We start from the raw sequence: 13,354 nt of genomic DNA on the forward strand, positions 1-13,354 counted from the left end.
CGGATGCATAGAATGGAACATATAGTAAGATATATATATACATATAGATAAGATGGAAGTTACCATACAAACTGTGAAAGGCTAATTAGTTAGGATGAGCTATTATCAGCAGGAGAAAAAAGCTTTTGTAGTGATAATCAAGATGACCCATTTAGACAGTTGATAAGAAGGTGTGAGGATACTTAACTTAAGGAAATAGATTCAATATGTGTAATGACCCAGCCACTCCCAGTCTCTATTCAAACCCAAGTTAATGGTATCTAGTTTGCATATTAATTCAAGCTCAGCAGTTTCTCGTTGGAGTCTGTTTTTGAAGCTTTTCTGTTGCAAAATTTCCACCCTTAAATCTTTTACTGAGTGGCCACAGAGGCTGAAGTGTTCTCCTACCAATTTTTGAATGTTATGATTCCTGATGTCAGATTTGTGTCCATTTATTCTTTTGCATAGAGACTGTCTGGTTTGGCCAATGTACATGGCAGAGGAGCATTGCTGGCACATGATGGCATAAATCACATTGGTAGAACAAGTCCCTGATGGCATGGCTAATGTGATTAGGTCCTATGATGGTGTCACTTGAATAAATATGTGGACAGAGTTGGTATCGGGCTTTGTTGCAAGGATAGGTTCCTGGGTTAGTGTTTTTGTTGTGTGATGTGTGGTTGCTGGTGAGTAATCAGGGGCTCGTTCACCTGCACATCTACCAACAAATACCAGCAACCACATAACGCTAATTAGGGATTTAGTGATATATAGAGCTGCGTGCGCCTGTGCCTGCCCCTGCCTGGGTCACGTCACATGGAGGTGCCGCCCCCACCTCTTCTCCCACTGGCATAATCTTGTATGCAATCTCCGCCTCTCATTTTCACTGGACAAAAGCCACTTCTGGTGCTAAGACCCTACTGGACAGGACAAGTGCTCTGCAAAACTAGGATTGTTGGCTTTAAGACAGACGAATGGTCTTCCTAGGTCTGTCTCAGATTATGCCTCCCAGTAACCTGATTCTGATGCCTGACTTCTGCTCTGACCACTAGGTCAGATAGCCCACATCCTAATCATGACAGTGTTCTTATATCCATTCTAAAGATGGTTAAACTGAAGAACTGTGAGGTTAAGGCCCAAACATTAATAAACGAGACCATAGGTTCATGACCAAAAATTCCTAGGAATTTGCATAACTACATCGATGTCCACATTTACTGAAACTTTGCATGTAAATCAGTTGCTGCCCTAACTAGTTCCTTGCTCTGTACATGCAAATGTGGTGGTTGCCTTTGGAAATGTAACTCTGCATGCATTTTTGCTTTTGGACCTTAGAGCTCTGTCAACTGTCACACAATGAATCATTGATAGAGCCGAACACAGTCCTGAAGTCCTGAATACAATTCCTCTACTATGACCACTAGACAACACAATTTTAATGCAGGCTTCTGGTAAAGTATGTGCTGATGTTCCCACTAACTAAACTTCAAAAAATACTTTTAGAAACCCTTGGGGGAATTTATTGTGGCATCTTTGATGTTTGTAAACAATAAAGCTTCTGGTATCACTAGTGATGGTATGTACTTGCCCGCTCTGCAGGGTTAGTGAGATTTAGTTGGCTAATGTTTACAATCCAAGTTGGTTAAGGAGTCTCATCAGCCCATTGCAGGTACAGACTCTGTGTTAACTCAAATGTGAGTCTGGCTTGACTAATAGTGCTTATGCCCTTGCCAACCTATATTGTCCCAAATGTGTAACTTTCTTGATAGAAGAAAAGGAGTACTTGTGGCACCTTAGAGACTAACAAATTTATTAGAGCATAAGCTTTTGTGAGCTACAGCTCACTTCATCGGATGCATTAGATAGACCTTGATAGACCTTTCTATGTAAAAGTCAAACCATTACTAAGGAGACTGCCATGGACTTGCTGTGTAACTGTGGGCAATTTATTTAATTTTTCTTTACCTTGTTTTCTCCATTTGTAAAATAGAGACAATAATACCATCCTCTTTAAAGTGTTTTGACATCTATGCAAGAAAAGTGTTACATAAGTGCTGCCTTATTTGTTAAAAAATATTGGTGAAAATAGCCAGTGATTTGCAAAAATGTATCAAAGACGGCTTTATTGCAGTGTTTAGTCTTATAAAGCTATATGAACTGTAATAACTTTGATCAGTTGGTACTTTGTCTGGGTATAACCATAAGTGATTACCTTATAAGCTGTACTCCGATTCAGAAAATAGAAACTATCATGTATTTATCTTGCAATAACATAGGGCTCGTGTTTACTACCGCACTAAATCGGCACTGCTACAGCATGTCTGGTGAAGACCCATTACATTGACGGCAGAGCACTCTCCTGTCAAGATAATTACTCCACCTAAACAAGAGGTGGAAGCTATGTTGGCTGGAGAGTTTTTCCCGCCAACGTAGTGTGGTGTAGACATCGCTTTAAGTCAGTGTAAGTTACGTCGCTTAGGGTGGTGTTTTTTTCAGACCCCTGAGGGACATAACTTGCATCAACTTAAGTGGTAGTGTAGACAAGCCCATAGTAAAGACATTGGCACTATATAACATTTGCCATGTAGTAAGCTAATTGGATGACCACGTACTATGAATAAAGAGGGTTTACATGTTATTTCTCCCCTGCAACAATGTGTAGTGAACTGCTTCTCTTTTCTAGAAAAAAGTATAGACTGGTCCTGATAAGTGTTAAGGAAAGATAAGATACAGGTCATCAGATTGGATGCAGGGGTAAATCCCTCAAGAAAGAAGAATGTGAAATTTACAGGAAAAAATTCATCCTGTAAATTGACTCTTTTCACATCATCTGAAACTAATTGTGGAGGGATCCCCAGTGACTAAACTAGGAAGAGTTATGCTGTTAATCATGCAGTCATCATAACCTATTCCCACTATGCTTAGTTGCTTATCCCGCACACAAATGCATAATTCATATTAGCATTGCGATAATATTTTACATATTTTTCTTCCCGCAACGAATAGAATAAAATATGCAATACATTCGGTCTTATTTGACAGCTTTTCCCATCGAAGCAGATACAGGCCCCCCCATATATAAGTATGGCCATATATGGCCACCTTTACTCTCTGAAGGTGAAGGAAGGGGAGAGTATACATATTGATGTATCACACTGTGTTTTACCTGTAAATTACATCTCTTCTTGACAAGTTCTTATGTGTTAAAAGAAAAATTAAGCTGTGGCAAATATTGGTACTGTGAGAATGCTGCTATCAGTCGCCCATGCCGATTAGGTAGCCTGTGACCATCCCAGCTTGAACTTGGAATCCCAGATTAGTTTTTTAAAATCATTTTGCTGCTGCTGTTTGTTGCACCCTTACTTTAATGTCAGCAATAATATATGTATATTTTCCAGCACAAGTGCAGATTTTACCCCACCCTCTCCCAAGGGATGATGTCATCACACCTGTGTGCTGCACACTTATTGACCGTGTGACCCTTATCTGTCTGTAGCTTGGCTTTAGTTGCAGAGTGACTCTCTTAGCAGTAAAAAGAAAAGGAGGACTTGTGGCACCTTAGAGACTAGCAAATTTATTTGAGCATAAGCTTTTGTGAGCTACAGCTCACTTCATCGGATGCATTCGGTGGAAAATACAGTGGGGAGATTTATATACACACACACAGAACATGAAAAAATGGGTTTTATCATACACACTGTAAGGAGAGTGATCCTGCTGGTAATAGCTTGTCACCATGAAAGGTTTTCCTCCTTCTCCCCCCCCCTCTGCTGGTGATGGCTCATCTTAAGTGATCACTCTCCTTACAGTGTGTATGATAAGACCCATTGTTTCATGTTCTCTGTGTGTGTATATAAATCTCCCCACTGTATTTTCCACCGAATGCATCCGATGAAGTGAGGTGTAGCTCACGAAAGCTTATGCTCAAATAAGGGTATGTCTACACTACGAAATTAGGTTGAATTTATAGAAGTCGGTTTTGTAGAAAGCATTTTTATACAGTCGAGTGTGTGTGTCCCCACATAAATACTCTAAGTGCATGTAGTCGGCAGACTTTGTCCACAGTACCGAGGCAACAGTCAACTTCCAGAGCTTTGCACTGTGGGTAGCTATCCCACAGTTCCCACAGTCTCCACTGCCCATTTGAATTCTGGGTAGAAATCTCAGTGCCAAAACACTGGGGCTAAAACATTGTCGTGGGTGGTTCTGGGTACATATCGTCAGGCCCCCGTTCCCTCCCTCCTTCCATAAAAGCAAGGGCAGACAATTGTTTTGCACCTTTTTTCTTGAGTTACATGTGCAGACGCCATACCACGGCAAGCATGGAGCCCGCTCAGCTAACCGTCACCGTATGTCTCCTGGGTGCTGGTGGACATGGTACTGCATTGCTACACAGCAGCAGTTTATTGCCTTTTGACAGCAAACAGTGCAGTATGACTGGTAGCTGTCGTCAACGTAGTCCTGGATGCTCTTTTAACCGGGCGCCTGGGCAAACATGGGAGTGACTCAGCCAGTTCATTTCCCTTGTTTCGTCTCATGGCGATTGAGTCCTACCTGCAGTGCACTTTTTTAATCTGTCTTTTAATCTGCGGCTAGCAGAAGAGGATGGCCAGTAGTCATACTGCACTGTCTTCTGCCGAGCACCCAGGAGGTGACGATAGCTAGCGGTCGTACTGCACAGTCTGCTGCCAGCATGATGTATAAAGATACGTGAAGTGGCTCAAAACAAGAAATAGATCAGATTTGTTTTGTATTCATTTTCTCCTCCCTCCCTCTGTGAAATCAATGACTTGCTAAACCCAGTTTTGAATTTCATCCTTGAGGTTTTGAGTTCTATCCTTGAGGCGGCCATTCAATTTCTCGCAAAGCCACCCCCTTTGTTGTTTTTAATTCCCTGTAAGCCAACCCTGTAAGCCATGTCATCAGTCGCCCCTCCCTCCGTCAGGGCAACAGCAGACAATCGTTCCGCGCCTTTTTTCTGTGCAGACGCCATAGCAGGGCAAGCATGGAGCCCGCTCAGATCACTTTGGCAATTAGGAGCACATTAAACACTGCACGCATTATCCAGCATTATATGCAGCACCAGAACCTGGCAAAGCGAAACCGGGTGAGTAGGCGACATCAACACGGTTATGAGAGTGATGAGGACATGGACACAGACTTCTCTTAAAGCACGGGCCCTGCCAATGTGGGCATCATGGTCTAATGGGGCAGGCTCATGCGATGGAATGCTTATTCTGGGCCCGGGAAACAAGCACAGACTGGTGGGACCACATAGTGTTGCAGGTCTGGGATGATTCCCAGTGGCTGCGAAACTTTTGCACACGTAAGGGCACTTTCATGGAACTTTGTGACTTGCTTTCCCCTGCCCTGAGGTGCAAGAATACCAAGATGAGAGCAGCCCTCACAGTTGAGAAGCGAGTGGCAATAGCCCTGTGGAAGCTTGCAACGCCAGACAGCTACCGGTCAGTCGGGAATCAATTTGGAGTGGGCAAATCTACTGTGGGGGCTGCTGTGATGCAAGTAGCCAACGCAATCAAAGATCTGCTGATATCAAGGGTAGTGACCCTGGGAAATGTGCAGGTCATAGTGGATGGCTTTGCTGCAATGGGATTCCCTATGTGGTGGGGCCATAGACGTAACCCATATCCCTATCTTGGCACCGGAGCACCAAGCCAGTGAGTACATAAACCGCAAGGGGTACTTTTCAATAGTGCTGCAAGCACTGGTGGATCACAAGGGATGTTTCACCAACATGAAGGTGGGATGGCCGGGAAAGGTACATGACGCTCGCATCTTCAGGAACTCTGGTCTGTTTCAAAAGCTGCAGGAAGGGACTTTTTTCCCAGACCAGAAAATAACCATTAGGGATGTTGAAATGCCTATAGTTATCCTTGGGGACCCAGCCTACCTTTAATGCCATGGCTCATGAAGCCATACATAGGCAGCCTGGAGAGGAGTCAGGAGCTGTCCAAGTACAGGCTGAGCAAGTGCAGATTGGTGGTAGAATGTGCATTTGGACGTTTAAAAGCGTGCTGGCGCAGTTTACTGACTCGGTTAGACTTCAGTGAAACCAATATTCGCACTATTATTACTGCTTGCTGTGCACTCCACAATATCTGTGAGAGTAAGGGGGAGACATTTATGGCAGGGTGGGAGGTTGCGGCAAATCGCCTGGCTGCAGGTTATGCACAGCCAGACACCAGGGTGGTTAGAAGAGCACAGGAGGGCGCGGTGCGCATCAGAGAAGCTTTGAAAACCAGTTTCATGACTGGCCAGGCTACGGTGTGAAAGTTCTGTTGGTTTCTCCTTGATGAAACCCCCGCCCCTTGGTTCACTCTACTTCCCTGTAAGCTAACCACCTCCCTTCGATCACCGCTTGCAGAGGCAATAAAGTCATTGTTGCTTCACATTCATGCATTCTTTATGAATTCATCACACAAATAGGGGGATAATTACCAAAGTAGCCCAGGAGGGGTGGTGGAGGAGGGAAGGACAAGGCCACACAGCACTTTAAAACTTTAAAACTTATTGAATGGCAGCCCTTTGTTACTTGGGCAATCCTCTGGGGTGGAGTGGCCGGAGGCCCCCTCACTGCGTTCTTGGGCGTCTGGGTGAGGAGGCTATGGAACTTGGGGAGGAGGGCGGTTGGTTACACAGGGGCTGTAGCGACGGTCTGTGCTTCTGCTGCCTTTACTGCAGCTCAACCATACACTGGAGCATATTAGTTTGATCCTCCAGCAGCCTCAGCATTGAATCCTGCCTCCTCTCATCATGATGCCTCCACCTTTCAGCTTCAGCCCTCTCTTCAGCCCACTACTTACTCTCTTCAGCCCGCCACCTCTCCTCCCGGTCATTTTGTGTTTTCCTGCACTCTGACATTGTCTGCCTCCACGCGTTCGTCTGTGCTCTGTCAGAGTGGGAGGAGAGCATGAGCTCAGAGAACATTTCATTGCGAGTGCATATTTTTGGGCTTCTAATCTTCGCTAGCCTCTGGGAAGGAGAAGATCCTGTGATCCTTGAAACACATGCAGCTGGTGGAGAAAAAAAAAGGGACAGTGGTATTTGAAAGGACACATTTTATAGAACACTGGGTACACTCTTTCACAGTAAACCTTGCTGTTAACATTAAATACATAGCACGTGCTTTCGTTACAAGGTCGCATTTTGCCTCCCCCACCGCATGGCTAACAGTGGGGAACATTTCTGTTCAGCCATAGGCAAACAGCCCAGCAGGAACAGGCACCTCTGAATGTCCCCTTAAGAAAAGCACCATATTTCAACCAGGTGACCATGAATGATATTACTCTCCTGAGGATAATACAGAGAGATAAAGAACGGATGTTGTTTGAATGCCAGTAAACATACCCTGCAATGCTTTGTTCTACAATGATTCCCGAGTATGTGCTACTGGCCTGGAGTAGTAAAGTGTCCTACCATAGTGGATGGAATAAGGCTGCCCTTCCCGGAAACCTTTTGCAAAGGCTTTGGGAGTATATCCAGGAGAGCCACGAATGCCAGGGCAAATTAATCATTAAAAAAGCTGGCTTTTAAACCTTGTATAGTATTTTAAAAGGTACGCTCACCAGAGGTCCCTTCTCCGCCTGGCAGGTCCGTGAGGCAGCCTTGGGTGGGTTCGGGGGGTACCGGCTCCAGGTCCAGGGTGAGAAACAGTTCCTGGCTGTCAGGAAAACTAGTTTCTCCGCTTGCTTGCTGTGAGCTATCTACAACCTCCTCATCATCGTCTTTCTCGTCCCCCAAAACCTGTTCTGTGTTGCCTCCATCTCCATTGAAGGAGTCAAACAACATGGCTGGGGTAGTGATGGCTGAACCCCCTAAAATGGCATGCATCTCATCATAGAAGAGGCATGTTTGCGGCTTTGACCTGGAGCGGCCATTGGCCTCTCTGGTTTTCTGGTGGGCTTGCCTCACCTCCTTAAGTTTCACGCAGCACTGCTTTGGGTCCCTGTTATGGCCTCTGTCCTTCATGCCCTAGGAGATTTTGACAAATGTTTTGGCATTTCGAAAACTGGAATGTAGTTCTGATAGCACGGATTCCTCTCCCCATACAGCGATCAGATCCTGTACTGCCCGTTCGGTCCATGCTGGAGCTCTTTTGCGATTCTGGGACTCCATCATGGTCACCTCTGTTGGTGAGCTCTGCATGGTCACCTGCAGCTTGCCACACTGGCCAAACAGGAAATTGAAATTCAATAGTTCGCGGGCCTTTTCCTGTCTACCTAGTCAGTGCATCTGAGTTGAGAGTTCTGTCCAGAGCGGTCACAATGGAGCACTCTGGGATAGCTCCCGGAGGCCAATACCATCTAATTGCATCCACAATACCCCAAATTCAACCCAGCAAGACCAATTTCAGTGCTCATCTCCTTGTCGGGGGTGGAGTAAGGAAATTGATTTTAAGAGCCCTTTAAGTCGAAAAAAAGGGCTTCGTCATGTGGACGGGTGCAAGATTAAATCAATTTAACACTGCTAAATTCGACCTCAACGCCTAGTGTAGACCAGGGCTCAATTTGTTAGTCTCTAAGGTTCCACAAGTACTCCTTTTTTTTTTTTTTTTGTGAATACAAGCTAACACGGCTGCTACTCTGAAACCTCTCTTAGCAGTGTGCATCCTGGTCTTTGTAACTTGACTCTTTAAGTCCACTTTCCCCTTAATACACAACAGTTAGGGTTAGGCAGTTTGGGTAATTGGTGGTTGCCAACAAGGAGAATAGCCATCTGTTAGAAGGACGTGTATTAAAACTCAGATGGTACACGATTGGCACCAATTGTAAAGACAGATGCAGTTAATGAAGTTGTAACACAGGCTGCAGCAATGGAGGCAAATGCTGCTAATCCAATAGTGGGTGGTGGTGGTGAAACAAATGCAACGTTACTGTAGAAGGCATTAATGAGAATCAGCCTTTTCTCCTGAAAGACTCTTCTCCTTCTGATAATCTATCAGATGCTGCTGATTCTCCCCTAAAAGTGCATGAAGGCACTTGAGTCTGTGTTGTAAAAGGAGTACATTTGTCACTTGCCATAATGAACTGTATTGATAGTCTAGCTTCATTGACTCTTATCAGTCTCTTCCCCTAGAGAATCCATTATTACACTATGGGTATCAACATCACAGATGCAGACTGGCTCCACAATGACTGATGATGATTTCATTTAAAAATAGTATATTTCAAATCTGTATTTAATTTTGTCACCCAGGATTAAATTCTTCCCTGTAGAGAGGGCTGGCAGAAAGCCTGTGAGCTGCCTAAATGCTGCTTACACCCTCCTGGTCCTTTGCTCCCGCATCCCAAAATAGTCAAGTGGTGTTATCGTGAACTCATTGGTGTTTTAGTCTTCAAGGATTTTTAAGAGTTTTTTCTTAAGTCTCCCTTCCTGTGGATTCCCACTCCGTGAGTTTCATGCTGACATCTGGGTTGGAACAAACATACGGTTGAAGCAACTAAATTTTGCTTGGTTTGGAGCTGAAGCCATTAAAACTACCATTTCTCATAGTTTTCACCCAAAAGTAATAAATTGACACAGCTTGTTCACTACTCAGCCCAGGTTATTGAGCCTTGGTTAATCTTTTTGGTAAATCTGGCTCAGGTTTTGGGTTTGTAACAACACTCAAAACCATGTGAAATTGGCACCCACTGCATTTGAGATTTGGACAGTCACATTTTAAAACAAATTGAAATGTGGGTTTATTTTCTGTTTGTAACCTAAATACCATCTTTAATACTACTTTTTCATCTAGCCATGCATGTCTCCTGCCAAGGATTAGGGTTGGGCAATTGGGAGGGGAGGTGTCTACAAGACCACCTCTCTAGTTTAAGTAGTTTGTAATATGAAACATTTTGAGAGACAGTCTAAATAAAAGGGATTCTATAAATATATAATCACAATTTATACTTTTGAGCAGCATCTGCTGCTTTGTTACTCTTTTCATGCAGCTCCGAGAATCATTAACAGTATTAAAAAAGAGGCAATGGGATGAGGGGTGGGTGGGATTCTGGTCAGTCCTTTCTTAGTGGTGTTTTCCATTATAAGAATGTGTCTGAAGAGTGTATAGAGTAATTTATTATCAAGGTTTTCGGTAAACGGCTGCAAACTTGATCATCATAAAAGTGAAGCTGATGTTTCAATGTTATTATTTTATTTTTAACAGAACCACCCAAAGTTGTCATATCACCTAAGAATCAGTCTTTTACAGAAGGCTCTGAGGTGTCTATAATGTGTTCTGCAACAGGTTATCCAAAGCCAAAGATAGTCTGGACACACAATGACATGTTTATCATAAGATCAGACAGGTATGGTAATGGGCTTGCAGCCTTTCCCTCTTTTCTATTAGAGGAGGGTAGTGTTCAGGAATTAACTGAGGAATTATGAAATGTTCTGAATTAAAGTTTCCTACCAACCTCAAAGGCCTGTGAGACTTGTAAATAGTGCTTGGGGGGAAAAAAAGGAAGTAGGGTAAACTCCCAAATCTGGCCCTTTAATCTCAGTTTTCTCATCTGTAAAATGGAAATATTATGATTACCCCATTTTACAAGGACATTGCAAGACTTAATTTGATGATGCTTCCAAAGCACTTTGAGATGCTCTGATGGAAGTTACTACTTATACAAAAACACATGCATATATGAAAACCATCTGTACACACTGCTGCCACAACATGAGATTGTTTTCTCAATGACTACTGAATTTTGTTGATACCTTTTTTTCCCTCCCTCCCTAGATATAGGTTGAGCCCAGAAGGCACCTTGATAATCAAAAAGGCCATTCCAAAAGATGCAGGACTTTATGGTTGTTTGGCCAGTAACTCAGCTGGGACAGAGAGACAGACTTCTACCCTCACATACATTGGCAAGTATAGAAAGAAACAATGAAATGACATTAAAGAAGAAACAGATAATCTGAGTGGAAAAGTTGAATAATATTGATAGAACTGTTCAGAACATTTCTAATGAAATAAAGTTTCCAATAAAAATAAAAAAATCCTGAAAAATGTTAAAAAAAATTCCTGTTTTCTAACCAGCTGTAAATATTGATAATGTTAAAGTGGTGGTGGTTGTTACTGTTTATTCATTTAAGGCTCTCTTGATTATTTTAAGTCTAATTTTACAATGAGAAATAATGTTAACAAATTAGATCTGCAGTGAGCAGTGCTACCTGCCAGTGAACATAGGAGACAAATGGGCCTCAACTGACCTCTCTTTTTCTTTATCCCTCCCACTGGATAACTTTAATCTATTCTTATCCAATCACTCTTCATATTACGCCAGCTCTCTGGTGCATGCATTACTCCTGGGGGAATTCTGTGCCACTGTGCCTGCACAGAATTTATGTCCCCAGCAGATTTCGTTGTTTCCCTGCAGAAAAGTGACTTTCTGATGGGGAAGCCACAAGAGCGGTCATGCGATCCTCCCCAGCAGTATTTTTCAGGTGCCCAGGGCAGCTGGCAGAGGTAAATCACTATGGGGCAGGACTGGGGAAGACCCAGCTGATGGCTCCTACCCTGTACCGGGCTCAGCTGCTAGTCTCAGCTGGGCAGGAGGGGACTTAGTTTTCCCCTGCACGGCTTCCAGGGCTGGGTCAGACCCACCCGAGATTTCTCCCTCAGCTGCAAACTACCTTCCCCCCAGTTTCCTGCACCCATCACTCCTCAGCTGCAGGGGGAGGGATCACTGTACAGGGAGCTGCTCCCCCATCTGCCCAAACCATGCATCCAGACCCTCCCACAGAGCCTCACTCCCCCTGTACCTGGACCACCCCGATGAGCCACCCGCACCTGGATCCCCATCCCACCGAGCCCCAATCAACTGCACCTGGATTCCTACCCCACTGAGCCCCACTCCCCCAGTATCCAGACCCCCCAGCTTTATTCCCTCCCCAGACAAAACCCCCCAGCTGAGCCCCAACCACCTTCACCTGGATCCCCCTGCAGCATCCCATTGCACCCAGAACCACTCAACAAGCACCTGTGCAGCCAGATCCCTCTGTATCCAGATCCCCCACTGAGCCACCCACACCCAGATTGCCCCACACAGAACCCTCTCAACCCTCACCTGGATCACCGCATACTAAGCCCCTCCATGCTTGGACCCTGGCTGACTGAGCCTGCCTGCACCTGGCACTGAGGGGCAGGGCCCTGGGGTGTTTCTGGGGCAGGCCCGGTCCTTATGCTGTGTCAGTGTAGCAAAGTGATGACTCACTGATGCAGCGCCTCCTGCTAGTCATCTTGGGAATTAGCTCTCCAGCATACAGAGCACCTCCTTCTGCCAGTGGCTCCCAGACCCCAGTGCCCTTTATCTCAGGGTTCTGTCCCCAGCAGAAACCCAGTCTGGGTGTCCCCTCCCAGGAGAACCCCCAACCCTCTATCCCCACCTTTCCTCAATTACTACTGTCAGTCATCATCTATCCCCTACTCCCTGGGGCATACTACAGTCTATAAACTGTATTTGTAAGTGCACCGAGCACAGTGGGCCTCTGAGCACTACGGTATTGCACCTATTTAATATTGGGAAGTAGACATCGAGAGAGAGTCTCTGAATCTTTCCAGATCCTCTGGATATTCAAATCCTCTCACTTCTTATTTCTCACTCGTTAATATTCCACTCACCTTTCAGTTATCCTGCCACTCCAATTTCTTTATTCTCCCCATTTCCCTCGCTATTTTGCAGTTCATCTAAGATTCTCAAGCTTGACTAGCTTTAGTTAAAATAGTCTGTCTAATGTCCATGTAACAAGAGGAAATTGGAGCCCAAAACTTAAGTCACAAATATTTAAAGTAACATTCTTTGTTTACTTGAAAAAAAAACTCTAATATTTTTCTTTTTTTCCAGAGAGCCCAAAGTTGACTGTAGTTCACAGTGAAATTCTGGTTGCCCTTGGAGACACGACTGTAATGGAATGTAAAACCACTGGGGTCCCACTTCCTCAAGTTAAATGGTTTAAAGGTGCATTTCTTCCATCCATCTGGGTCTATTTCTTGGTTTGGTTTATTTACTGAACAATGTCTTACTCAATTACTTTGGTTTGTGACTTAATAGTGCTAAAAGCTGGTTTACTATCGAAGTGGTGACTAAACCATGAGATTCTAATTTTGGAGGTACAGCACTAGATCTCTAGGGTCTGATATATTACACTCTGTTTTATTTTTTTAACTCCATGAAGTTACACTAATGTAAAATGAGTGTAACAGAGTGGTGAGTCGACTCTTGTGTCTTCTAAAGAATGGCCTTCCTACTTTGTATAATGTTTAGATATATGTGACTAAAATCTCAAATGCATTTTTCTATGCTTGATAATTGAATAGCTCCTCCAACCCCCTCAGAAAGCACAAGGAGCCCTTTACTTCTCCTGTCATCAAAAT

At 44.2% G+C, this 13,354-nt stretch overlaps 1 protein-coding gene across 1 annotated transcript in view; it reads left to right on the forward strand.

Moving 5' to 3' along the window:
- Nucleotides 1-13,354, forward strand: part of HMCN1 (hemicentin 1) — a 340,371-nt gene that overhangs the window by 146,904 nt on the left and 180,113 nt on the right. Inside the window, 3 exon segments of the mRNA XM_038414308.2 lie at nucleotides 10,148-10,289; nucleotides 10,718-10,845; nucleotides 12,825-12,938. Coding sequence (XP_038270236.1) covers nucleotides 10,148-10,289; nucleotides 10,718-10,845; nucleotides 12,825-12,938 — 384 coding nt within the window.

This window comes from Dermochelys coriacea, chromosome 8 (genome assembly GCF_009764565.3).
Source record: "Dermochelys coriacea isolate rDerCor1 chromosome 8, rDerCor1.pri.v4, whole genome shotgun sequence".
Classification (NCBI taxonomy): domain Eukaryota; kingdom Metazoa; phylum Chordata; order Testudines; family Dermochelyidae; genus Dermochelys; species Dermochelys coriacea.